This window comes from Aspergillus tanneri (genome assembly GCF_003426965.1).
Source record: "Aspergillus tanneri strain NIH1004 chromosome Unknown AapTan_4_pilon_pilon_pilon, whole genome shotgun sequence".
In the NCBI taxonomy this organism is placed as follows: Eukaryota; Fungi; Ascomycota; class Eurotiomycetes; order Eurotiales; family Aspergillaceae; genus Aspergillus; species Aspergillus tanneri.
Window position 1 is genome coordinate 2,058,382 of NW_022984631.1, and position 25,585 is coordinate 2,083,966.

Here is a 25,585-nt window from a genome sequence, read left to right on the forward strand (position 1 = left end):
TCCGAGACATTAGAAAGTGTGTCTACCTATTGTCGAGAACTGGCTACCATCGCCTCATTGACATTTGTCTTCCCATCTACATTACTACAGCTTCATATCGACTAGTATACAAGTTCCATTGATCAACAATCTTGCAAATACACAATTCAACTAGATGCCAGCACGTCTTGGACACGAAGAGGTATGCATTTATCTTCCGAGAATCCAATATTCAATCTCAACACCTAGACTAACCTATATACCCAGTTTTTCTCTTCTCTCTCCGACCTCCTTGTCAAAACCTCCCAAAATGCCCGCGGCTCCATCTTCCTCACACAGAAACCTCTCATCCAGTCCTCAGAGAACGGCACATCGCAACCGTCAATCCTCATCCGTGCCACAGACGGAAACACCAATGCTCCGAATCCCAAAAAAACCATGGACGCTAAGAAATCAGCGGGGTCGCAGAAAGTGAAGTTGTCGACTGTTGTGGCCCCGGAAGAACTGGAGTCGTTTTATACGCGTTATGCGGAGGTTTGCAAGGTGGGGATGACAGGGCTGAAGAAGCGAGATAGGAAACGTGGGAAGGCGAAGAAGGGTGGTGCTGCAAAGGTTAGCAAGGCTTGACGCGATAACGAAGCTGGGTAGGTTCTGCGGGTTGTATGGCTGAATAAGAGGCTTCTGGCTGGTGTTTTGCATTCACGGCGTTATGCGGTTTCTCTTTTGATGTTGATATTTTTTACCTGCATCTAGACGGTGTGCAGTCTGGAGGGAATGATATTTTATGTCTACCACCCTTCTTTTACGTAGCAATTATACTGATAAGGGTATATAAATTACAACTAATATCCGCTAGAATACAAAACAAACATTAGGAAGTACATGTGCAATGCAATGCCGAATCCGCCCACGAGTTATACATAGACCACAGCAGAAAGTAGAGAATCATACAAGATGCATCATCATCGAACAGACATCATTCGCCAGAGTGAGGTTATACAAAGCGAATTAAAATGATATAGCAAACAGAAAACAAACCAGACAAGTGAATAAGTGATAGTAAACAAGGCAAAATCAAATGTGAGGGCCACTCTCATAGAGATTCATTCACTCCGATCCCAAGGGTCGAGTTTGCGAATTTCCTCCGAAACTGATCGTTTCCTGGAACATTCGCGTGTAAGAGGAAGGCCAAAGTCATCCACAGCCTCTTGAGGGTTCGTAATTTCGCATTCAAACTTTCGATCCAAATCACCCATCGCTGAGTTCACGGTGGGACCAATTACTATGCGCGCTGCGATATGAATCAAAACGATGAACAGTTGGATCGGGGGCACCAGGACAAGACTGCAAGTCTTTTGAATGATGGAAGCTGCATCGTATTTCTCTGTGGGACGGGAAAGAGCCAATATGGAGGGAGGGGGCATCGGCGAAACCTCTCGTTCACGGGATGCTTTTGACCGGCGCCGAAATTCAATGCTCATGCTGCTTAGATTGGAACTGAGGTCTGAGGAGGTGGTGCTTCCACGGTTCCTATACGCTTCATCATCCAGTGAGATGTTTGGTGATGGGATGGGCTCTTGCTCGGACATCGGGGCTGTTGACATCTCTAGGGCGGGTGAAGAACAGTCGTGACAGATGATGTTGGGTAAATTCGCTTCTGCCTTATAATCGACCTCTCGAAATATAGATTTATCTGAGAGGGTTTCCTCGTCGCAATTGATACTATCGCATTGGTCGTTCTCATTTACTGATACATGCTGAGGAGCGTTCGAATACAATCCTGACTCAGGTAATGTCGAGAATGAATGTTCGGCGGAATGGAATGAATCGACACTTGAGGAAAGTGCCACATCGAGTTCAACCGGTGACTCCTGCCGGTCCTCAAACCTTGCCAGCAAGGTCTGGAAGCTCTGTTGTGTTTCAGTCACAGAATGTCTGGGAAATTTGGGAATTTCTCCAGGTTCGGAAATGGGGAGCCCAGGTGTAGGAGCTCCCACGGGCTCATTGTCATCCAGGATGGTTTCCAAGGTAGTACTGTTGCTACCTCTAGTAGTGAAACCGCTGCCATCTGTTGTGTTCCCATCCGTCTCTTCCCCGGCGCTCAAAAAATCAAATCCTCCCTCATCCCGCATTGCGCTAGGATCTTTTGCGTAGCCCAAATAGATCGGTTCGCTTTCCCGTCGCCATTTAGGGCTCCATGCTTTCTTCTTCCGTCGCGGCGCCTTCGCCTCCTCCGGGATCTCGACGGTAAACTCCCGCTTGAAAGGACATGGGGTCACTTCGTATCGCAGGATCTTCGGTAAGACCTCTTTCATTGCTGTGATCAATTCTTTATCCTCGTCGGATTCGTTTGGAAGCTCGATCCGGTAGTAGGTAAGAGGGCGAATGCGCAAGACAAACGTCGACTCGCCATCAACGCACCAAGACTGAGAGTTCTTGAGAATCGCATGGACAACACTGCCGCATTTGAGAAAGACGGTCAACCCGTGGACATTCTCCAGCCGAAGAGGAGCAAATGCCACAGTCCGCTCCGTGGGAGACCTCCATGGGAGGGTCTCAACAGTATCAACCGGGTAATCAAAGTCGGATGGGAAGGTACTTGAGGGAATCGGCGCAAGCGCTCTCGGGGCGAAATGGACGACCTTTGCCGAAGGATGAAAATAAAGGTCGTTCTCCGAGGGCTTGAGAGAAATCGAGGGACGTCGAAGTCGGGGGTTAGCCTTGGAGGGTAGCGTGGCAGACCGACGAATGGACTGTATCTTAGGCACTGGCGCATCCGAGGGATCGGACATGGTTCATTAGAACTAGAGAGTGGCAGAGTACCAAAAACAGGTCGATTACATTGAATAAACTGTGGGATGGTTATAATAAAAATGGTTAGTATGGTAGAAAAGAAAGGAGGGAAATAAGACAGGAAGCGAGAATGAATGACTTGGCTGGCTGAACGAAGAAGTGACAGGGACGAGAAAAGGGAGCACAGCATCATCGCCATCCCTCGTGATTCGGCGGGGATTCGACCAGCGATGGCAGCCTGGGGCATTATTCTGCCTGAGGCAGAACATCCGGACCCGCGCGGCTGCGGCTAGCGGTTGCTTGGCCAATCCCACAAGACCGTCATAGATGGTTGCCTGTGTTCTCTTCGCTGGTTAAAACGGGTAAGCGGCCAAGGATAGCCCAAACAATCCTCCTCTCTGATCCTACGTAGGGAGCTTCGTATTACAAGCGTATACGGCCTGTTCATTATGCCGAACTTTGAGCCTAACGCCGTGATCCGCGGTTTCCAGCTGACTCTTGTTGGAAGTAAGTCTGATCCTCTGCTAATCATTTCTTAATCCGGCATTCTCGGATGTCCAATATGGCCAAGTAAATATGAGGCGTAAATGCGAACCATATACTAACCATAGTCTCTGGATGCTGTATTGGATTCGCTGTTTTCTGAGACACCTTGCGATTAACGTCTAAACTGTGACGAGCTCTTGCTTGTATGAGTGTTTGCTAACTGCATGATAGCCGTCCGGGCATTGAGCAACCCTGAGCTTTTCAAATATGACCACTTCCGGCAGGCAGCTCTCGCCGTGGCTGTAGGAATCGTTATCCAATTAATCGTCCAAATCCCGGTAGGCCGACCTCTCGAGGCTTGTTATCTCCCTGGGCAACACGATTGATGCTAATTCTACTATCAGATTCTGGGGGTCAAATTCCTTCTTCTAATCGCTTCTCTCTTCGTTGACTTAGAAAGCGCCACTTGGGACGACACGGTTCTCGAAGGTCTTGACTTTCTCAACAAATCCGTCCTCCAGGTCCCCTTCCTGCTCATGACTTTAATGCGATACATCACTCCGACTCTTGATGACATGTATGTATTTCTTTTCGCAGGAGAACCTGTCGCTAATTTCGTAGATTCATGCAGTCTCTCCAATGGGTGGACTCGACTTACGTGAACAAGCACAAATCGGACGACCCTAAGACCCTCCGTGCCATGTACTACCCGAATCTTGTGAAGTACTCAACCAAGGGCAGTGCCGGAGGGAAGAAGCCCATCACAGAGTCTATTCTTGCATTTGTGGCGCGATATGGGCGTAAGGTTGGAATGCTCTTGGCTATCTTCATCCTTTCTTTTCTTCCTCTTGTAGGTCGATTTGTGATGCCTGCAGCTTCGTTCTACGCCTTCCAAGACTTAGTGGGAACAACACCTGCTGCTGTGATCTTTGGTACCGGCCTGGTGCTTCCCAAGACGTTCGTAGTGACGTTCTTGCATAGTTACTTCGCTTCTCGCAGCTTAATGCGTGAACTTGTAAGTGCATTTCCCTGATTGCAGCGAGTTGGCTCAACGTCTGATCATTTGTTTAGCTTGAGCCTTATTTCTGTCGCGTGAAATTTACCCGGGAGCAGAAACGCCGTTGGTTTGCGGATAGGGAGGGTGTTCTCTTTGGGTTTGCATTTGGATTTACGATTGTCCTGAAGACCCCCTACATCGGAGTCCTGATGTACGGCGTGGCGGAAGCATCCACTGCCTATCTTGTTACCAAGATCACTGACCCTCCTCCTAACCCTGCTGTCAGCGAAGGGTTTGCCGAAAGTCAAGTGACTTGGACGAACAAACATGATTTCCTTCAGCTGTCCCTAGACAATCTGGACAAACTCAACATTGCCGTTCATAATAAGGAGGCCATGACCAACAAAACTCCCTCTAATAATTTCGATTTATGACGGTTCTGCCGTTTCAGCATCGGGATTTATATTAGGGTATGCACTTTTTGTTTACACGCACACTCACTATTTCTTCCCGTGCATGCTGGGCACCGTACCAGTGTCTGAACCAAGAGGCTCGGTGCTTTATCCGTTCTCCAGAAACGATCACCTTAGGCTTGTCAGCGGTAGTCGCTGCATGAGGGGAGTGCTTCCTATGATAAAGCCAATATCCATAGCATTAATCTTCATATGCCGATGTTAAACTGCCAATACATCTGTCATACTCCTTGTGTATTCCTCTGACTCGAGATTCTCTTCATACATAATCTCTCTAAACCATGTGGCACGTGTATATGAATTGTACAGCTTGTATGGATGTATATTCAAGTCATCTTTTATGATGATATCAGATCGCCCTCCACCAGATTTAAGCCTTGATAGAATCCGTCCCTCATCCTCCAATCTCCTCACACGTTATACATTCCACACCGGTCTTTAAATAATGCTCGCGAAAAGCATTCCACAGCCAGATCTCCTTCCCAGGCCGAGGATAAGACAGATCATTTCACCAGAAAGCCTCACTAGCCCGTCTGACATACAGTTCATCCATGGACATGTCCCTACATAGATCAAAATCCAGGATCCACATGTCATGCTCACCCATATTGTATGTGTACCTTTTCTTGATTCGGTAGCGCAATAACAAACTCCACATCATTCCGGTCTATCTCCCCCACCCAGTGCATGATAGCCAGTGCTTCAGCCATCATCCTTGCGTAGACTTGTATATCGCTTGATGTGATTCCAAGATCCTCCATCTGGTCCAGATTAAGGGGTAGTTTCTTACTGAGAATGCTTTGAGTCCTCGCACGGTACCGGACTTTAGTTTGTCTTCGATCGAGACACGGCCTTACGAGACAGTCTTCATTGGGTGGGCTGGACCGGATCTATTGTGTGATATCCGGCGAGCAGTACTTTGCTACGAGAATTTCTCTTGTATGTTCGGGAAATTGCAGGATGTATCGGGACTGGATCATATTGCAGGGCGTGTATAGGTCCACCAGAAGACATCCGCAGGTCGAATGAAGAGATAACATTCGGGATTTGGACACTGGGGTGCATTTCTATATGGCGTTCGTTGAGTTTTGATAATAGGAAAAGCTTTGGAGTACCTTTTGGTGCATCTGGAAATCTTCTTGGAGGGATCTCTCAGGCCCGCCGACTGTACCACAGAAGCCAGCACTAATTAAGTGGAGTGTGGATATATCTGTGTTGAATCTGTAGGTTATGATTTCTGTAATTTTTCGTGTAATATGTGAAGCGGTGGAAGAGGCGGGATTGTGTATGTATTTTTGAGTCATTTAATCTCATGGCGACATAGTAGTATACCTGTTGGCTTCCCCTGCAGAGGCTGATGCATCTTGTTAACGCAGGCACTTCATTCTAGGGATACCATTCCATTTTGGTTGACATAAAACAATTAGGATTGGTTGCAACTAACTTGTCCAAGATGCCTCTTCGACAGAGGATGGTCCCGTTTCTGTGGGAGCGTTGGAAGTGAGATTCATGGCTTCATGCGACGACTAATGAACTACTATTCTTTTTTTGGGGGGGTTTTTGATACTGATACTGTCCCACTAGCGTGCTACTATCACCTTCCTACTTTAGTTTAGCCTCTCCTACAATATTATCGTGCAACTTGGATCACGTGATGTTACACCTGTCTGCCTCAGGCTAGATAGCAATGAGATTAAACCACACTAGACTGTTTTTGAGTTGGCTAAACCAATATAGGTATAGTGAGGTGTGGGGTAAGAGCAATTGAGGTGTGGGTCCCTACTGATAAGGTATCGAGCTTTGTAAGGCCTCTCTCGCAAATATGACAGACGAACAATCTGAATTATATTTTGTGCATCTTTTTCTGATAAAAATCCCTAGCCCTACCATTAATGTAATTGTCTGTGCCTGGTTCATAATGTCCTCTAGATGAATCAGCATGTCAAAGACCGACCTAGACAGTGAAATACAACCATCCCCGCATCCTGTACCCTTCAGACGATGCTCGACGTAGAAGGGATTGGCTAATCTGATCCATGATGCCTGGCTCCTTCTTACCCAATCGATGAATAGATAAACTCAATTATAAATCGTTCGAAATAAGGCCTTCCGGTGGGGGACCCGCTGATAAGCGAGATAAGCAGGCGGTGGTTGGTCCTTAGTTCTGACTTCCAGCATGCGGGGTTGAGGCGATAACTTCCATTCCGTGAGGGGAGCGTAGTATTATCCTTGCTGTATTTAAGGAGGTGTTGGGGTACAGCAATAGTGCTGTGAACCCCTGTTCTACTGCACTCAATACACACCAAGGCCTAACCATGGGAACCAAGGGAATTCGTACCGCTGTCAAGGTTGACTTGAACAAGCCTGCCTCGGAACAAGCAGGTTTACACGTGAGTCTTCTTCCAAAGGTTGTCTAGGATATAGTATTAATGTATGGGCTGTTAGAATCGATGGCATCCGGATGGTATGTGAACTACCACCTTGTTTTCACTAGTCCTCTGCTGAGACTATATAGTTCCCTCGTGTGGAAAAATCGCAAACAATGAAGTTGTCAAGATCGAATGCCTAGACTGGACGGGAGGCCAGATTAAGAATAATGACTCTGCTGACGACGTGAAGAATGTCGATCTGACAGAAATTCATTATCTATCCGGCCCATTTGATATCGAGACCGCGGAGCCTGGCGATGTACTTCTGGTTGAAATCCAGGACGTTCAGCCTTTTGAAGACCAGCCCTGGGGGTTCAGTGGCGTCTTTAGTGCCGATAACGGGGGTGGCTTCTTGGATGAATTCTATCCTAAGGCGTACGTGACTTACCTACCCTTCCGAGCATGCCTCCGTTAAAATCTATTTGCGCAACAGGGCGAAAGCAATCTGGGATTTCGAGGGAATCTTCTGTTCCTCCCGCCATATTCCACACGTGCGCTTTGCAGGCCTCATCCATCCCGGAATCTTGGGATGTGCACCTTCTGCAGAGGTCCTGGCGGAGTGGAACCGCCGTGAGGGCGAGCTGATTGCGACGAACACTATCGAACGTGATGTCGCGAAGCCCCCTGAACCAAAGAATGCGCACTCCGGCAATGCGGATGAGACCCTGAAGGAGAAAATTGCGAGAGAGGGGGCCCGGACAATCCCGGTACGTATTGAGTCTCTCTAGCGCGAATTCATACACGGCAAGACACCTGACCGTAGAAGGGCCGTCCCGAAAACGGAGGAAATTGTGATATAAAGAATCTCTCTCGAGGCTCCAAGGTCTATCTCCCTGTCCACGTCCCTGGAGCCAAGTTCTCCGTCGGCGATCTACATTTCTCGCAAGGGGACGGTGAGATATCCTTCTGCGGCGCTATCGAAATGGCCGGAGTTATCACCATCAAGTTCACCGTGATCAAAGACGGCATGGCCAAAATGGCAATGAAGTCTCCCATCTTCCACCCTGGACCTGTTGAGCCGCAGTTTGGCCCTGGTCGGTACTTGACTTTTGAAGGATTCTCGGTCGACCATCATGGCAAGCAACACTACCTGGATGCCACAGTCGCATACCGAGAAACTTGTCTTAGGGTGATCGAGTACCTTCGTCGATATGGCTATAATGACTATCAGATATACATGCTGCTCAGCTGCGCCCCGGTTCAGGGCCATATTGCTGGATTAGTGGATATTCCCAATGCTTGTACAACTATGGGAGTGCCAATGGATATTTTTGATTTTGATATCCGACCTGAGGCAGAGGTTGTTAAGAAAGATATGGGAACATGCGCATTCGAAAGTTCATGAAGTGCGTCTAAATATGGAGATTAATATTTTCGTTGTCATGGGACGCTGTGGTATCTAATGTGATGTTTCTTCAGTTTGACGATCACTGTTTCCCGGTTTTCCTGTTTATGTTGATTCTTAATATTATGCTGAAGTATTCTGCCCTTACTACTTGTCTTTATAACGTAATTTCTTCATCCATAGGCAAGGAAGTTTCCATTATACTTTGATCAACATCTTGGTAGTGCATCTTACAGTCGGCTCTTATTGCCCACATCAGTCCACTCATGCTCACCAACCTCCTGAAATTCCATCACTTTATTGGGTCCCCCAAATCGATTCTGTGTAGATTTCCAATCTCGATGGAGAGCCGTCTCACGCCTCCATCGAACCACATACTTCAGATCCTTCTGCAATCTCCCCTCCAACGCATCGACAATAAAACCCCCTATTGTCGGCATCTGCATGGCCCCATTTCCAGATCCCCCACAGCGACCAGCAGTGATGGGTGCTCTGGATGTCTGTCAATAAGAAATGCACGATCCGGCGTATCGGCATCCCAGCAGATCCGCGCAAAAACCATCGGACCACTGGCAAGATGCGGCATCGTGTCGCGGAGGAAGTTTCGTGCACGAGCTTCAGCCTCCAGAGGAATTTGCTGCTTTGCAAATGGGACACTGCGAATCCCCCCGGCGCACTGATGGTCGGAAACAAGGTTGCAGTACCCAGGATGTTCGTCGCAGATCTTGAGCTCGTGTTGGTCCTCATCAGGCTCCATGAAGAACCCTTAACGATGTTGAACAACACAGGGAGATTCCGATAGTTTTTGCTTCTTCGGAAGTCATTCTAATATGGCAGAGGGTCCAAGCGGTCGGACGAAGCTGCATCTTGAAGTCTAGAAGACGATCACTTCCTGCTCCTGCGGACAGAATTGTGTGTTCTGCTCGATGGACAATGCCATCTGCGGTTCTGGTAGCAACCACATCCCCGCCCTCATACACCAAGGATATGACATCTCCTGCCGCGGAACCGGTGATAAATGTTACACCCAGACGCTTCGCCTCGGTGAACACAGATAATATGGCCTTTTTCGCATGGACCCATCCCGCACCCGTCTTGCTTAACCAACCCTTCCAGCCGGGAAAGTCGCCCGTGAGGACTACAGCAGGCATGGTGTTACGGAAGTCCTCGGCAGTCTTCAGTTCCACGACTGTCCCTTCTGAAGAGTCGATTTCGGTTTCTTTGATATGTCGGATCAGATCCGGAGTGTCGCCGGACACGATCGAGCCCGTTTCATGAAAATATGGTTGAAATATAGGGTCAGTCCGCCAACCACTCAAGGCTGCTCGAGAGCAGGTTGCAAACATGATGCCTCGAGCGTCTGCTTCTGAACCTGTTTGTAGAGTAAACACATGGCTGCGTCTAGCTGTTCGTCGCGAAGGAACGGTGCCTACTTTTAAGCTCACGATGGTCCATGATCTTATTGATGTCATTTCCTGCCGCAATGGGCGAAGGAATAGGATATGGATCCAGCACTGTGACATGTTTATAGCTCGACGGGCTAGATGTAATGCAGTTGAGCATCCCCAGGTGCCTCCTCCTACGATGAGGATGGAGGAGGTAGTATTGAGGGGAGTAAATGGCATTGTCAGGAGGCACGGGCAAACTTGGAAGACAAGACAGGAGACACAATGCTAGTGAGCTATTATATGCTGGAGGAATCATGCCGCATCTTCATGGCCTGGCAGTGCACTAACCGCTGATTTATCTCTAGGATCTGACTAGGTCATGATGTACGAATTCCCCGCTCACCTAGACCTTCCTCGGCTTCAATTCCTCCGGCTTTTTTCTTCTGCGTCAAACTCTTGATTCTACTATTCATTCTTATCTTCAGTTAAAATAGCCACATCCCGTCGCTGTGAGTAAAACTTCCTAATTTGTCCGCCACGCCGCATCCTGCCGTTAATCCACGCCAATTATGGTATGTATGGATTACTTCGAGCCTTGGTTTTCCCTCTTCGGGTTGATGCCTTGAGCAGATTCTTTGGCTTGCCAGCCATCTACCTCAATTCTCATCTGCCACCCCGGCAAGAGAGGGTCGGGTGCTTGACACAGATTCCCATCTCGTTAGACTGCATGCACATGGCGGCCTCCGAGTAGTAGCGTGGGAAAGAACACACCAAACTGGAGAAGGATATCTCCTGGACGCAAATGCCTACCCAGATCGACCCAAGGGCAGACTAGACGCTGTTCGGCAGCTTCGACCAATAATGAAATCAGTCCCTTGTACGGGATACAGAATGGCGGAAGTATTCTGGGCTTTCCGCTTTTCCTCCACCAGAAAAACCTATCATTGCAAGCCCAATGTTGATCAGCACTGATTTATAAATGGCCCATACCCGCCGATAATTGAATGGCGCCTTTATGCTCGCAAATCCATATGCTCAACCATGCCTCCTTCCGATGTCTTGTTTACTGACATCTCGTCCATGGTAGATAGTATGGCTTCTTCTCTATCCTAAACACCATTTGATGCTGATTCCAGGTACAGCATCTGGGGATCTGGTAGGCGCCACTCACGTAGGGCAACAAGATATTCTCCTTACCCCCCAACCAAGGTCGTTTTTGGCCGATCCTCTGGTAGGAAGTATCTGCGTATTGACTCACATTTTTAATCATATTCACACTGACAATTCTGTAGAATTGGCCCCGAAACAAAAGTACTGAACATTGTTCCTGATCTCCGCATATGCCTGCGTCAACTCCTTTGGCGAGAACAACTGGGGTCGTCATGGACAAATTATCAGACGAAACGTATGTCACCCTAGAGGACATGAACCTCCGGTTCAACCCTCAACTATTTTATACTTGGGTTTTTCAGTATCATCTGGATCCCATCAGCAATGAAATTTGGGCGAAAGATTATCTACATCCTTAGCTTGACCTGAGTTCTTGCTGGCGGCATCTGGGGTGGCTTCTACGAAGTCACGGTTCTACTATATCATGCTGGCTCTGACCGGCATTGGTACAGTCGCCTATCAGGCCTTGATCCTGCTCACGATTAGCCCATCCCTCGTGCATTCAAGATGCTATCTAACTGTTGAAGATTTTTGATCTCTTCTTTAGCGTGGTCGCATGGCTACAGTTTCCGTTTTCTTCCAACTAAAGAGATAGAACTTTCTGCTAAAGTTAAGAAGAGATGAGAGACGAGTTTGGTCAGAAGTCACAAAATTATTCTCGGACCAATATACGGGAAGAAGTTCTGCTTTAATTCAAGTATACTAGAGTATGACCTTTAGAAAAGTAGTGCAGAATAGTATTGCATATATGGCAGGCTAAAAGAAATAACATGCTCATGGGAGCAGAAAGTGGGTGCTGGCCTTGATAGGGCTATACAGGGAATTACAGTGGTTTCTGTCGAGCCCAAGATAGCAGTTGGCTTAGGAGCCAATTTATCAGCTGCTGGTGGTAGCGGATTATAGATAATTATAATACTCACGTTTGACACATACGACCATAGGGTGTGGAAAGCAGGGCTTCCCGTCCGCTCAGCCGTACTTAAACCACACGCCGGTCTGTTAGTAGTTGGGTGGGTGACCACCAGCGAATCCTGACTGTTGTATGTCTGTCTTCACTCTTTTTTTTTCTTTAGTTTTTGGCTGGTTTGCCATTCTAACGGCCGTGCCGTCCTGTTATTAGATGAACCTTGAGCACTGGCCAGTTCCTGAGAAAAGCTGCGAATGAATTATGGTACGTAAATTGTGCTGTAGATTAACGGATCACCTAGAACGTAAAAGATAAGGTCATGGGGGAAGATTGGATTAAACTATGTCTCCAGTCCAACAGTGTGTGTTGTGTATATATATAGCTTTCTTATTATAGCTATCGCCACTGGCTCGCTCAGCGGTCGTTACGTGTTGGCCAGAAGTCTCTTGGCACAGCTAGGCTCAATTCTTGGTCTCATTCTGGGCAGATATATTTCCGATCATATATATTGCAGATGAAGCCAGCCAATTGTCGCCATTACATGCGTACAAGCCTCTCATCTTTCCTATACTTTACTAGACACTGTTAACTGAGCTCTATCCAGGCAATCCTAATTCTACTATTCATCTTCACCCTTGATGACACCATGTTTCCCGGATACCGATTCACAGGAAACTCTTCTACGGACGCCCCCATAACTGAACCAACTCCAGACACACAGAATGTAAGCCAAAAGGAGTCTACCACAGAAGCACCCTTACCCGGTACTCTAAGTCAGGGTGTGTGTGAAATCGACATTCCGCCACGCACGTATCGGCAGAAGATTGACCTAGTACACTACTTTAAAGATGGCCAAACCACCCGGTTCCAGTACTTCCGTCGACTGTTTTACGTCTTTGTCTTCCCTAATATCGTCCTGATCGGTATCCAATCTTCGGCTGCACCGCGGGGATTGTTTCCTTCAACACCATTTCCGAAATCATGACAAGACCACCCTACAACTGGAGTGCTGGATCCGCCGGTCTCTTCTTCCTCGCTGCTCTCATCGGTAACTTTATCGAGTGAGCATTAAACCCTGCCGCCCCCTTTAGGGGTATCGGCACCCTTTCCGACTGGCTGGTCCTTATTCTGACCCCTCGTAACAAGGGTTATAAAGAACTTGAAATGCGTCTTTGGGCATTTGTTCTACCCATTATCCTCGTAGCGGTGGGCTACTTCATCAGCTGGTGGGCCACAGCTGGTGCGCACTGAAACACCATTGCCATCGGTCTTTGCTGCATGATAGCACAACAGGTCTCAGCGACGAGTATTGCCGCCGCATATGCTATGGAAAGTTTCGACCGGGTACATACATCATAGCTCTAGATCTCATCTCAATTTCCCTTGATAGAACAGCTAGTGAGATACGTCTCTGAGGTGTAGATTTCTGGCGAACTCGCAATCCTCCTCGCAATATACTCCTCCATCATCAACTTCACCACTTCCTTCCCCGTTCAGCATTTCATAAATGCAACGAACTATGGCTGGCCGTTTACAATTTTCTGTGTCTAGGTGGTGTTCTCGATGGTTATGGCCGAACTGATGCTGATATGGGGAAATACCTGACAGCGACGATGTAAGGGAAGATATGATAAGTTCTTGGCTGAGACGACGGGGAGGTGGTGGTGTTGATGCTTTCGGACTAATGTTTATTAAACACTTGATGGTGCTTGTGTCTTGCTTTGGTTAACTAACCTAGGATATTTCGTATCCAGTACGATTTGCCTTAGCTGGGTATAATGGCCATTGAACTGGTTATTTGATAGGGTATAATATATACTCTACAATTGTCATTTCTTCAAGGCTGTGAGAATTGTTTCTGTGAACATGCCACAAGCTCAGCATCTCCTTGATCCACTGATCATTCTCATGGCTATTGCCTACCTCCCAGGAATATCCCCCCGGCTTTTCCATTTCTTCAGGAATTTGAGATACAGAGGTCACCATTTTCGAGTACATTTTCCGAACCATCGATTTCAGATCACATGCAACTCCTGTAATGGCTTCAAGAAGAAGACGTTGATAGCAAAAAGCCAGGAACGGACGCTATACATAAACAGACTTGCGGGCCGCCGAACTCTGCGCATCGCGTCCTCTGATTGTGGCGAAACGAGGCTGAGAAGGGAAGGACTTACGAACTTGCCAAGCACTGGCCAAGGAAAGGGCATTTGATCTGAACCTTAAGATCGACCCTTGGTATGCTTAATATTGTGTTGATTATGGATCCATGCTGCTCGGCAAATCGAAGCATGGATGAATAAATGAATAGCTCCTGGCAGGAGATTGCTAGATCCGTTGGATCCGTTAGATCCGTGCATGATTACTGTAGCTGGTCTGTTGAATGTGGATAAGACGTTTGATCAAGTTGCACGTGGTTTAAGGTTCCTGGGAAACAATTTATTTACTCCTACCAATTTAGTTACTAAAAACGGCCATCACGACATCTTAGTTCTTCAGTTGGACTCGCTTGAACTTAATCAGAACCCGTGGTATACTAAGCACAGCGTACAGGTCAGCGTGAGCTGCGATCTATCTGAAATATATTTTATCTGGAAGATAAAAAAGTCAGGGTAATAATAGGATGCTACCAGACCTATGTCATACTGAAGAGTTATTATGCAGTCAAGTTGACTAAGCAAATAGTCAGTCTGGTCCCAGGCTTTTCCAAGAAACATTTAGTCAATTTCAATAGTAAACTACGGCGTATTCGTATTAACTAGGACTCGTTTAATTTGGGGTGTGCTAGTAGCAAACACGAGGTGTCCTAAGTACACTATTTAACCAACCTCTCGAGACATTTGCCGTCCCACTAGGCCAGCTTAATCGACCTGATTGAGAGTGTCTTTAACTGACACCGTGGATTGGTATTCTGATCCGTAGCCTATACCGCTTTAGGAACTGATGGATATATGACTGGCCGCTTAGCTGTCTGTCTACTTTGTAGGTAGGCAGTACTATTTTTAAATCTGCGCGAAGTATGGCCACTTAAGAGCCCTGAATAGATATATATTTTAAGATATTCAATTAATCGCCGGACACCTCTAATTACAATCCAGGCCCAAACGCTATCCCTGAACCAACCGAGCCTAACATTGCCAAGAGAAGTATAGAAGTGTAACCGTGCAAGGAGTGGCGCTGCGACTTGGCCTTGCACCCTGGTGTGGGGGTGGCATTACACAAGTAGTCAGGTTGGTAGTCAGGCTTAAGTCGTTTGTGTCTACTAGTCCACAATAAAGAAACCTGTTTTGGTCAGATATAATCAAATTTTTGAGCAATTCAGACCTTGCAGAAGTGGCGCCAGAAAGCTAGGGTTGGATGCGCAAATAGGAGGCGTCATTGTTTGGATAAAGTCGCAGAATTCCGGCTGTGTTATCATAGATGTGGTAATTTCCGTCCCAAACCAGCTTAGGCTCTGTGTCAGGAACGACCCAAGGTCCAAGTGCCAAGGAGTATGCCAAGAGGTTAGTTGGTTAGCCCTTCGCTTAGTGATGGCTTATCAAGCTCCCTAAAAAAGGACTCTGGATCCACAATGGCGTGCAACGTTCCCCACGAATGTCGGACCCGAGTATAGTTACACGTGGTTCCGGAAATGCCTAGAATGGATCAGGGAAAAAAACATTTCAGTATAAGTTAACTAGACTGCCTTTTCAGTAAGGTATTTTTAATACCTTCTCTCTATCCCTACTCTATATAACTACCTATATTCCACAGCTGTATTCTATTTCAGCTATATATCAAGAGTAGTCCTAGTTATACCCTCTTATAGAGCCCTGACGTCCAAAATAGACTCCAGTACAACCCTAAGTAGAATAATCTCCGATCCACGTTTGGCGGAGGCTGATTAAACCCTTGCCACTGGGCATTATTGCAGGCTACAGTCCCACTCGCAGCGACTTCTAAATCCAGTCATTCCCCTCGGTTAGCGATGAAACAGACTCCAGTAATCCATAAGCAAACTCCTCATAATTCATGAGATATGGCCTAGCTGACAATTATGAATGGCTCCTTTATCTTGGCAGAGAATGTACGGAGCTTAATGTATGTCGTGCTCGCGTGGTCTTATATTTGGGACTAATGTGGCACTTTGAAGCACACGACTACCTCTGAGTTGCTGGCTTGTGGATCGGGACTTGAGCAGAGAGCTTCCTATACAGAACAGATTCTAGAGTGCGACCAATTGGAAATCAGTCCAATCAAGTTTTATAAGAATATGAACAATTGGTCTTCCTCTGAAGCTTTCCACAATGTGCTTTCCCCTAAAGTAGGGAGAATCATTAAAAATTGCATCAATTGCCAAGGGCTAGTTCCTATTTCTATACCTTCACGTCCAGGAATAAAGTAAACCGAACCAATCTAATCTTTAGGCAATATACCTTAGCAGTTAGATTTTCCAGGGAGTTTACATTGTCTGTCAAGCAAAAGCTACTGTTACTTTATCTTAAAGTAAAGGGTCAAATAAGACACTATACAGCCCTCGCTTTAAAGAATAGATCCTCTGCTAGCCGCTCATTTCTTGGCGCTTATGAGAGTCCAATAATACAGTAACGATGAAGACAACATGATTCATGATTAGGGAGTGTGGCAGAACAACAAGGTAGCCCTAAGTCTAGCAGGAATAAGTTAGCCACAACTGCTCGCTAGAAGATGAAAAGACAACCCAGGTAGCATGGTTCCTAGTAATAAGACAGAGATGTTTGATTAAATCGAGCAGGTCCCAGGCTCAAAGTCCGTAAATGGAGTTCAACTAAAACGTGAGGCCTGAAAGATATCTTAGATATGGGTTCAGTGTTAATTCTTGCCGCCTTTCCGCGCCCTATACAGAAATCTTGGCCCGGAGAATTTGAAGGCCCCACTACTGTTTCACTGCCGGCTCTGTTTGGTTACTGCCACTGCGGCTATAAGATCTGGACTTGGGAACAGTCTTGTATTGGGCCTGGTATGCAGTATTAAGGTGGATAGAAATTAGAAATAGTATAAAACCCCAACTTTTGCCTTCGATAACTACTCCTCGTAAGATGTATAACTCAGCACACTATCTTTTTGGCTTGTTTTACCTGCATATAAATAATATTCATATCATCTACTCCTACTACTGCCAATCTCATTTACTTAATATTATGTTTAATACATGCTGCTAGAGGAGCAGCGACCCACTCATGGAAATGTCGACCTGCAGCGAAATGGGCGTCTTTTTCCAAGATAAGTCAGTACCACGATCTGGCCAGGAGCTTGCTCCTTCTGATCACAACGGTTCCTTGTCCATGATAGTCTGTGATCGAGAAGCTCTGAAGCCTGAAGTTCTCTATTTCTTACCTGACCATGGGCCAGAAGGGACGTTCGTCTACTTCCACCTGCAGTCGAGTTCCCCGTTGTTGAATGATCCATTAAGGACTCATCTAATATTTGGCTCATGCTGGGTCCAGACTGATAACATAAGCTCAGGATTCTGGTGTTCAAAATACCAGTATTCGGTAACCGCTTATGTCCACCACACACCCAATGAGCTGGATAATACTTTCCCTATCCCTCTGTGGGTAATGGTGCACGACATGGCAACATTAACTCCATACGTTCTCTATGTGGGAGACCTCTCTTACCAGCCAGAACTTGGTGAGCCTTGGGCTACCAGAAATAAACGAGATTCGCCCCGTCCCCTCTCTACCTCAGTCCATGGTGGACAATCCATACCCTGCGAGACATTCTTCGAACTACAAGTTGGCGTCGCCGATTCGAACAGTCAAGATCGACTGAGCCATTTTATGGATATAATCGAACCGCTCCAACGACCATACTCTGCGGATTACAATATTTCTGCTTCAACAACGCCGGTTCCCAGCGTGATACCCGGAGAACTTCCTTGGGGATCAAGTGGTGCATCACATTCGCCACTTCCAATCACTGAAATGTACAATGGCGACTCTTCCAACCCATCCAGTCCAGAATCCTCCACATTTTCTCTGCTCTATATAAATACTCCCATCATCGATATGGCGTATAACTGGACCAGAGAGGAGACAGTCCAACGCCGAAGAATCGTCCACTTTGTCCGCCATCTCCCGAACAGGCAACTCATCGATATTAACTTATCACCCCCTTCCTGCCAGCGGCTAGGAGCCGATTTGATATGCATCAGCTGCATATACTGGCCTGGTAGAGAAGAGCTTTTCATTACAAGTTCCGATATCATTCGGCTTTTCCAGTGGCTCCTCCGGACTCCTATACTCCAGCTGCAGAGATGTCGGATTCGACGAAACCTGGACCGTTTCCAACCCCACCTGATATCAAAGTCCGATCCAGAAAGTTTTGAATTTGCACGTATGATCCGGGGGTTCCGAAACCCAAGAGCGGTTGCCGTCCAAAAAGACATGAAAATCTTCCCATGGCGAATACTGCAAACTGCAATTACCAATATTCTCCACAAGCATGATATCCAGGTCCTCTTCCCGGCTTGTGGCAGGGCATAAGCCCACAGACATAAGCCTCGTGGGCTGAGTCCCACTTCTCATTTCATATTAGCATTTGTTTACGTATGTACTTATAGGCATGGCCGTTCGAAAATAATTCATGTTTTTGTTTCTCCTGCAGATAGGGACCTGCTTGATACCAACTGTAAATACTAGCTTCAATACAGGGTCCTTGCTAGAAACTAACCTGAAACAAGTTAAACAGAGAAAGTGATTCATCGTATCAAAGGTAGTCAGAAATATGGCCTGTTAGGTCTATTTTAGGCTTCATAGCTATAGTACAGAAAAATATTGAATGAAGAACTCGATGATCAGTAGCGGGGTCTGCTCAGCATAGCCACTTGGTTGAATTCATGCTGGGATGAACTCCACGCCAGTTACCGTATTTCAATATGTCCACCGTGCTCACCTGAATAAAAGGTCTTTTGTGGAACTAGACCTTATTTGTGGATGATGGCGTAATTATCACTAGAATAGAATAGAATATCACACTATTTACGGAGACTGTTAGCGAGTCCGCGGACGAATTCCGTAGTTAGGGAATGACTCAACCTTCGATTTCCTATGACATATCTGACTGGGACAGTTTCGAAATAGCTAGTCTTAACCTTCAGGTTGCCTTTTCTGCCTATAACGAAAATTTCTATGATGGTTCCTTGGACCTCGGGGAAGAGTTCATGTTGGCGGAATTAACAACATACTGTACGACTAATCGAGTACGGAATACAGCTATGCCAATCCTATCTGGTGCAATGTCCCTATTTTTGTTTCTGCTACGTAAATGATGCTCCCTGACTGTCCTATGGTTGTATGATCTACATAGATGTATGGAGGATGCAGTGTTCTCGTGCCGTTGCCCTTATACCAAGATCAGCCAGTTCCAAAGCCCAACTCAAAGCTCTTTCGGGGATAAATAGTGTGGTATCCACACCAGCGGAATATGTCCGTCATTCCAAATATCTATTCTCACCAGTGGGGTACTTCGCCTAGATTTAGGCTTTCGGCCGGGACCGTGGTCAGCAGCTCGGTTCGGATGCATTGAGCAAGGTGGCGACATTCATCAGCCCGCCACGTCCGGGGCGAAAAGACCCGACCAGGGAAGCATTACTTCGTCTGAATCCACATGTATCCGAGCATGGGGCATTAGTTAGACAGACCATAGAATAGCAAGGAAGCCACCTAACTAAAAGATCATCAACGAGCTATTACAGCTCCAATTTGACATATTTGAATCAACCTACTGGATTCTGTACTTCCCATTTGTAAAATATTCAAAATATGGCCGCTTCTACCGGATGGCATCTGATTCTAATTATATCTCCATTGTCAGATCCCCGGGCCGAAGACAAGCGAGATACCGGGTCTTTACGGGCCTAGCTACAAGGTAGGGTCTAAACAGTCGGGTTCCCGATAGTTTGACCAGTGTTTCAGCACTTGCTCGATAGAAGGCGGTTATCAATCCTTGTCGCTTACGTTAAACCTCAGCTCCGTTTTCGATAAGAAGCCTTGCCACTGCCTCGTGGCCGTTCTCTGAAGCCCGTAGCAGCGGTGTGTATCCAGCTTTATCACTGGCATTGACCTTAGCTCCGTTGTCGATAAGAAGCCTTGCCACAGCCTCGTGGCCATTCTTTGAAGCCCATAGTAACGGCGTGTCTCCATCTTTATCACTGGCATTGACCTCAGCTCCGTTTTCGATAAGAAGTCTTGCTACTACCTCATGGCCACACTGTAAAGCCCGTAGCAACGGCGTATCTCCATCTGTATCACTGGCATTGACCTCATCAATAAGAAGCCTTGCCACAGCCTCGTGGCCGTTCTCTGAAGCCCAGGCCAGCGGTGTGTATCCAAATGGGTTACTGGCATTGACCTCAGCTCTGTTTTCAATAAGAAGGCTTGCCACAGCCTCGTGGCCATTCTCTGAAGCCCAGGCCAGCGGTGTGTATCCAAATAGGTTACTAGCATTAACCTCAGCTCCGTTTTTAATTAGAAGCCTTGCCACTTCCTCGTGGCCGCTCCGTGAAGCCCAGGCCAGCGGTGTGTTTCCAGATAGGTTACTGGCATTGACCTCAGCTCCATTTTCGATAAGAAGTCTTGCCACAGCCTCGTGGCCACACTGTAAAGCAAGTAGCAACGGTGTGTTTCCAAATAGGTTACCAGCATTAACCTCAGCTCCATTTTCGATAAGAAGCCTTGCTACTGCCTCATGGCCACACTGTAAAGCATGTAGCAACGGTGTGTTTCCATCTTTATTACTAGCATTAACCTCAGCTCCATTTTCGATAAGAAGCCTTGCCACTGCCTCGTGGCCATTCTCTGAAGCCCAGACCAGCGGTGTGTATCCAAATAGGTTACTAGCATTGACCTCAGCTCCGTTTTTAATAAGAAGCCTTGCCACTTCCTCGTGGCCGCTCCGTGAAGCCCAGGCCAGCGGTGTGTTTCCAGATAGGTTACTGGCATTGACCTCAGCTCCAGTTTCAATAAGAAGCCTTGCTACTGCCTCATGGCCACACTGTAAAGCACGTAGCAATGGTGTGTTTCCATCTTTATTACTGGCATTGACCTCAGCTCTATTTTCGATAAGAAGCCTTACCACTGCCTCGTGGCCACCTTGTAAAGCCCGTAGCAACGGCGTGTCCCATCTTTATACTGGCATTGACCTCAGCTCCGTTTTCAATAAGAAGCCTTGCCACAGCCTCGTGGCCACACTGTAAAGCCCGTAGCAGTGGTGTTAGCCCCGTCCTATCCACCTCGTTAATGTCTGTATCGTTGTTAAGGAGGAGCTTGATAACAACGCCGCGCCCTTCTTGAGCAGCCCAAGACAGCGGGGTTCGATTCTCATATGCCTTCAAGTCTTTCCTGCTCTTCAGACCCTCTGTAACGTCTACCCCCTCGTATATATACGTAGGTAAGTTCAGAAGAGCAGCAACGGCCTCTTTCCTACCGTTTGCTAAAGCAGCAAAGAGAGGGTATTTGTATCTCTCCGTAGGCACATAGCTTTGCGGCTCCTCTTTGAGTCTTATGCGGATGAGATCAGAGTATCCGTTTTCCGCGAGAATATATATCAGGCTTGCACCTTGAGTATATCTCCGAGCCTTAAATTTCTCGAAAGTATTGCGGATCTCGATCCAAGTGGAAAGTGGAAAAGAAGATAAGAACTCGTTGGGAGGAAAGAGCTGTGCGGCAATGTTGGCATGGTAAAGAATATATTGATTGGCATACTGCAGTAAAGGGAGCTTCTTTAAGATTTCCATCGGCCCGTTCGAGTTAGGCTCTGACAGAAGCTTGCTAACAGATGCACACACCAATGTATGATTCATGTAGAGTGAGCAACACTGTTTGAGCTTCTCGTGGCCTGCTCGCTCACAGTCCAACCCAAGTTCAGGCCATAATTCATACAGGCCATTGTCTTTGATGAGGAAGTCTCGGACAGACTCATGGATAAACTGCACGGTCGGGTGCTTGGATTTTGTAACTTCAGCCAGTCCCTTTGAGGAGTGGATGACATATCTGTCGAACTGGTTCAAATCGTGTGTGGAATCTGGGATAGTGACATCTGGAATTTGGTTATCGACAAGACTATTGAGTGCTAAACCGGACCAGAGGGCGTGATAAAATTCTTTTGGTTGTAGTGGGCGGTTTGCGTAGAGAATCCAGAGGATGCAAAGCAGGAGAGCTTCAATATCCTCCTTATCGCGTCTCAAGATGGCCTTGAACAATTCACTTAAATCACTTGGTATTTCAGCGAGTCTCCTCCTGAGAAACATCCCACCGCGTCGATACTCCTTGTTTAGGATATCGACAACTAGGACAACCCACATGAAAACACCGGCAGATTTAGCAAGAAGCCGGGATAATAGCTCTTCGGCAAGTGCTGGGTCACCGATTCGGAGATGGCTGGTAGCGTATGTTGCCAAGTCTCCTGCATGACCAGACTGATCCTCTAGTGTCAGTCTAATCCCCCGTCGAATGACGATGTAGGGATAATGCCGACTAGAGAAACATATTCGGAAGGGAACGCCCGTAGCTGAACATCGTTCCGTCAGATTCTCGAAATACTGGACCATATCGACAACCTGTTGTTCATCACATTCGTCAAGAGCATCCACGAAGCAAGTAAGTTCACGATGACCGAGTGCAGAAACTGAGTTATAAAACAGGTCTTTCAGACTACTCAAGGGAGGGCAGCTATTTAGGCTCTGGGGAACAAGTTCAGAATCATCCAAGACCGTCTGGAGGTCCGGGTATCCTTCAAGAAGCTGAAGCAGCGATGACCGATACATTCCGACGATCGACTTTTCTAGGTAATCCCCTCGGGCATTAAAGAAGAAAGAAGCCGTGACGGCGTTCTTAGAACGGGCTTTTCTCCTCATACGCTCATATGCAAACTTCATGATTGTTGACTTACCCGCACCGGGTTTACCATTGACCCACAAAAACCCATGATGCTGTGTTAATGCAGCGGGATCGAGCCATTCTTTGTAGCAGGGATGGCTAGGGAACCATCGACACGTCTCATCACGGATAGATTTGATATTCATTTTGCGAGAATCCATCTGCTCGAACTTGAGGGATTCTAATATGCGTTGCCGCCGTTGGTTTAAGAGACAGTAATCAACTTGTCGGTATGAGTAAAATTAGTTAGATTTTCACTCAAGCTTCTAAGACAGCTTACTCGGGTCATGCGTGAGGCGAACCCTTGCATGTGCTTCAGTCACATGTAGCTCCTCGAGAAATTCCCTGCCGTATGCGGCCGCAGTGGCTGCGGCATATTTCTGCCATTCCTTATTTTTGTGAGAATCTGAGTAGTCACAGATTCCCCGAATTGGGAGACAGGGAAGGATATCAATCAGGCCCGCAGTTTCCATTTCGAAGCATATGACATCTAGTTGTCGAGCTATGTCGTCCCGAGCCGTACCGCTTTTCATGACTTGGTTGCCTGAAGCAATTGCGCCGTAATGAATCATTATCTCGTCTGGCCGTCGGCTGCTTCGTGCCACGAGCTTTGACTGGTCACAACCGTCACAGCTAGGAGCTAGAGACTCGTGATCGTACGTCGCGTGGAAAAGGCGATCCGGCAAGTTTGGGCGACTATATTTGGGTTGGGCCCCTAGTTTCTGCTGTAGGATAGATGAAAGTCGACTGGGGCTCAGTTCATGCTTCGAACGCAGGGCGGACACAACCGTTCCGACTAACGGGTGAGGGAGCTTGGGTACTGCTGTCCGCTGCAGCTGTCCGCCTATGACGATTTTCCCAAGATCATATTGCATCACCCTTGTTCCGACAACGACATCGCCCAAACGCACATCAGCCATACTCGGTACGCCACCGCCGATTCCGACCATCAAACAAGCGCAGATTTTTCGGTAGGTTCGCATCATGTTCGTCGTGACTATTGCTGCATTATTCGTCCCATACTGGCCGTCCGGTAAACACGCAATAACAACATTATGTTGCTTGATACTCCCAAGTACGTAGGTATTGGTGTCGTCCGTATGCTTCGGCAGCGGTTCGTGGATTTCGTCTAGCATGGCAAGAGCTGCTGCCATCTCCACGTGCAGCGCGCAAATCCATCCGACTGTGTATTGATCATGTCGAGTTTTATGCGAATCCTCATGGTGGAATGTCTTTTGTCGCTTTGATTGTGGAAATAAACTTGCCTCGGTATATTCGCTAAGTGTTAACCTTTCCCGGTCCATCACGGCAAGATGTGCGTTTGGCTATGATTCAGGGGCACGGGATTGCCCAGCGCATCGACAACCGGTTCGCTGGTTAGAAAGGCAAACGGTGTTGGTGTGAGAATGATCGCAAGTAAACGAGGATATATCTTCTTGGAAGCTGATAGAAAGACACAATAGGCGAACCATACATCAAAGTTCTATTGACGTATGGCATGAGCAGAATGCGCAGGCATGTGTCTGGGATAGGATTACGAGGATCGTGACCATGTATTGTTAGTACGCCGTCGAACAGTAATATTGCAGCTAAATGGCTCAGGTCGGTTTCGTTACGAGCTCTAAAAATACTCCTAAATCATCCAGCTGAATTAGGATAGAACATATATTTAGTGTCTTGGCATTAGGGTTTGGAAATAAGCTGCGGTTTTGTCGGGGTGAAGGGGGATTCGACCGCCACTATACTCAGGGGCCCTGTATCAACCGAGCAGGGCTCAGGGAACCGACCAGACGAGGGAGACGGAGACGGGCGGTTTTGAAGATAATTGATAACGTTGTTGCACTGCTGGTTATCGACAAATCGTGGTGGTTGTGTGCCGAGCGGACGCTAAACACGGCCCGATGGCAGCGGTTCCGCCCAAAGGGGATCCCAAACCCCACCCCCACGAACTCGCAAGGGGTGACGGGGCCCTCCAGGGACGACTTTCAACCAATTATCCCTCGGAAGTATCGGAGAAATGCCCCTCGGCTAGTCAATGAGCCTCTGTCGAACCCGGAATCCGCCAGCATTGTCGAGAATGGCGGGCGGGTGACGGACCATGAGTCAGGCAGCTCATCAACAGCCTGAAGGAGGTCATCACAAAGCAGAACAACGTGATCGAGTCGGCGAATCGAGATTCAGGGAATTAAAGTAGGTCAGAGGAGCTAAAGGAACAAAATAACGAACTACAGGAGGAAGTACGAGCCCTCCGTGCGCAGATCGAGAACCTCCAGAAAACCGCCGCCGAACCCAAGTCGTCGGCCGCGGTGGCAGTCAGCGGCAATGAACGAACAACGGAAGTTACCACCATCCACAACTACCGGAAAGTCCCCGGATGCATACGCATCAGCACAGAGCGAGACCCAGAGAACGAAAATATGGAAGGCGACCGATTCGCGAGATGCCTACCACAGACAAAACCAACAAACACATCAGAACAACCCTCCTAAACGCGGAGACAACTAAAGATGTTCAGGTGGCAGGTTTCGGGTCAACCAATACTGGATATGTTATAAAATTTACCAATAAAGAGTCAGCTGACACAGCGAAAACCAATGTCGAATGGATCCAAGAACTAGGAAACGGCACATAACTGGTGAAACCTCGCTTCGATATCGTGGTCCACCACACTCCGACGGAGGGATTCGACCTTGAAGAGAACAAACAATAGGTGATCAATATAA

General features: G+C 47.3%; 9 protein-coding genes across 9 annotated transcripts; 6 read left to right on the forward strand and 3 right to left on the reverse strand.

Annotated features, from left to right (window-relative positions):
- Window positions 1-154: 154 nt before the first annotated feature.
- On the forward strand, window positions 155-606 carry ATNIH1004_005870 (signal recognition particle 14 kDa protein; the record flags this gene model as incomplete). The annotated part of the gene is made up of 2 exons (XM_033570509.1): window positions 155-181; window positions 247-606. 2 exons carry the CDS (start codon window positions 155-157, stop codon window positions 604-606), a joined length of 387 nt encoding a protein of 128 aa, XP_033426541.1.
- A 476-nt stretch (window positions 607-1,082) lies between these two features.
- Window positions 1,083-2,771, reverse strand: ATNIH1004_005871 (uncharacterized protein; the record flags this gene model as incomplete). The annotated part of the gene is made up of 1 exon (XM_033570510.1): window positions 1,083-2,771. One exon carries the CDS (start codon window positions 2,769-2,771, stop codon window positions 1,083-1,085), a length of 1,689 nt encoding a protein of 562 aa, XP_033426542.1.
- A 450-nt stretch (window positions 2,772-3,221) lies between these two features.
- Window positions 3,222-4,689, forward strand: usgS (transmembrane protein UsgS; the record flags this gene model as incomplete). Its single annotated transcript, XM_033570511.1, has 5 exons — window positions 3,222-3,279; window positions 3,490-3,596; window positions 3,663-3,835; window positions 3,880-4,273; window positions 4,330-4,689. 5 exons carry the CDS (start codon window positions 3,222-3,224, stop codon window positions 4,687-4,689), a joined length of 1,092 nt encoding a protein of 363 aa, XP_033426543.1.
- Window positions 4,690-7,043: 2,354 nt separating this feature from the next.
- On the forward strand, window positions 7,044-8,502 carry ATNIH1004_005873 (acetamidase/formamidase family protein; the record flags this gene model as incomplete). Its single annotated transcript, XM_033570512.1, has 5 exons — window positions 7,044-7,118; window positions 7,174-7,192; window positions 7,244-7,532; window positions 7,591-7,864; window positions 7,921-8,502. 5 exons carry the CDS (start codon window positions 7,044-7,046, stop codon window positions 8,500-8,502), a joined length of 1,239 nt encoding a protein of 412 aa, XP_033426544.1.
- Window positions 8,503-8,732: 230 nt separating this feature from the next.
- ATNIH1004_005874 (NAD(P)/FAD-dependent oxidoreductase) lies at window positions 8,733-10,363 on the reverse strand (the record flags this gene model as incomplete). Its single annotated transcript, XM_033570513.1, has 5 exons — window positions 8,733-8,992; window positions 9,022-9,267; window positions 9,359-9,874; window positions 9,936-10,016; window positions 10,294-10,363. 5 exons carry the CDS (start codon window positions 10,361-10,363, stop codon window positions 8,733-8,735), a joined length of 1,173 nt encoding a protein of 390 aa, XP_033426545.1.
- Window positions 10,364-12,613: 2,250 nt separating this feature from the next.
- On the forward strand, window positions 12,614-12,952 carry ATNIH1004_005875 (putative MFS transporter; the record flags this gene model as incomplete). The annotated part of the gene is made up of 1 exon (XM_033570514.1): window positions 12,614-12,952. One exon carries the CDS (start codon window positions 12,614-12,616, stop codon window positions 12,950-12,952), a length of 339 nt encoding a protein of 112 aa, XP_033426546.1.
- A 4,210-nt stretch (window positions 12,953-17,162) lies between these two features.
- Window positions 17,163-18,470, forward strand: ATNIH1004_005876 (uncharacterized protein; the record flags this gene model as incomplete). The annotated part of the gene is made up of 1 exon (XM_033570515.1): window positions 17,163-18,470. One exon carries the CDS (start codon window positions 17,163-17,165, stop codon window positions 18,468-18,470), a length of 1,308 nt encoding a protein of 435 aa, XP_033426547.1.
- A 1,474-nt stretch (window positions 18,471-19,944) lies between these two features.
- Window positions 19,945-24,016, reverse strand: ATNIH1004_005877 (uncharacterized protein; the record flags this gene model as incomplete). The annotated part of the gene is made up of 3 exons (XM_033570516.1): window positions 19,945-21,011; window positions 21,061-23,085; window positions 23,143-24,016. 3 exons carry the CDS (start codon window positions 24,014-24,016, stop codon window positions 19,945-19,947), a joined length of 3,966 nt encoding a protein of 1,321 aa, XP_033426548.1.
- Window positions 24,017-24,960: 944 nt separating this feature from the next.
- Window positions 24,961-25,351, forward strand: ATNIH1004_005878 (uncharacterized protein; the record flags this gene model as incomplete). The annotated part of the gene is made up of 2 exons (XM_033570517.1): window positions 24,961-25,023; window positions 25,094-25,351. The coding sequence occupies 2 exons, from the start codon at window positions 24,961-24,963 to the stop codon at window positions 25,349-25,351; spliced, it is 321 nt and encodes a 106-aa protein (XP_033426549.1).
- Window positions 25,352-25,585: the final 234 nt, after the last annotated feature.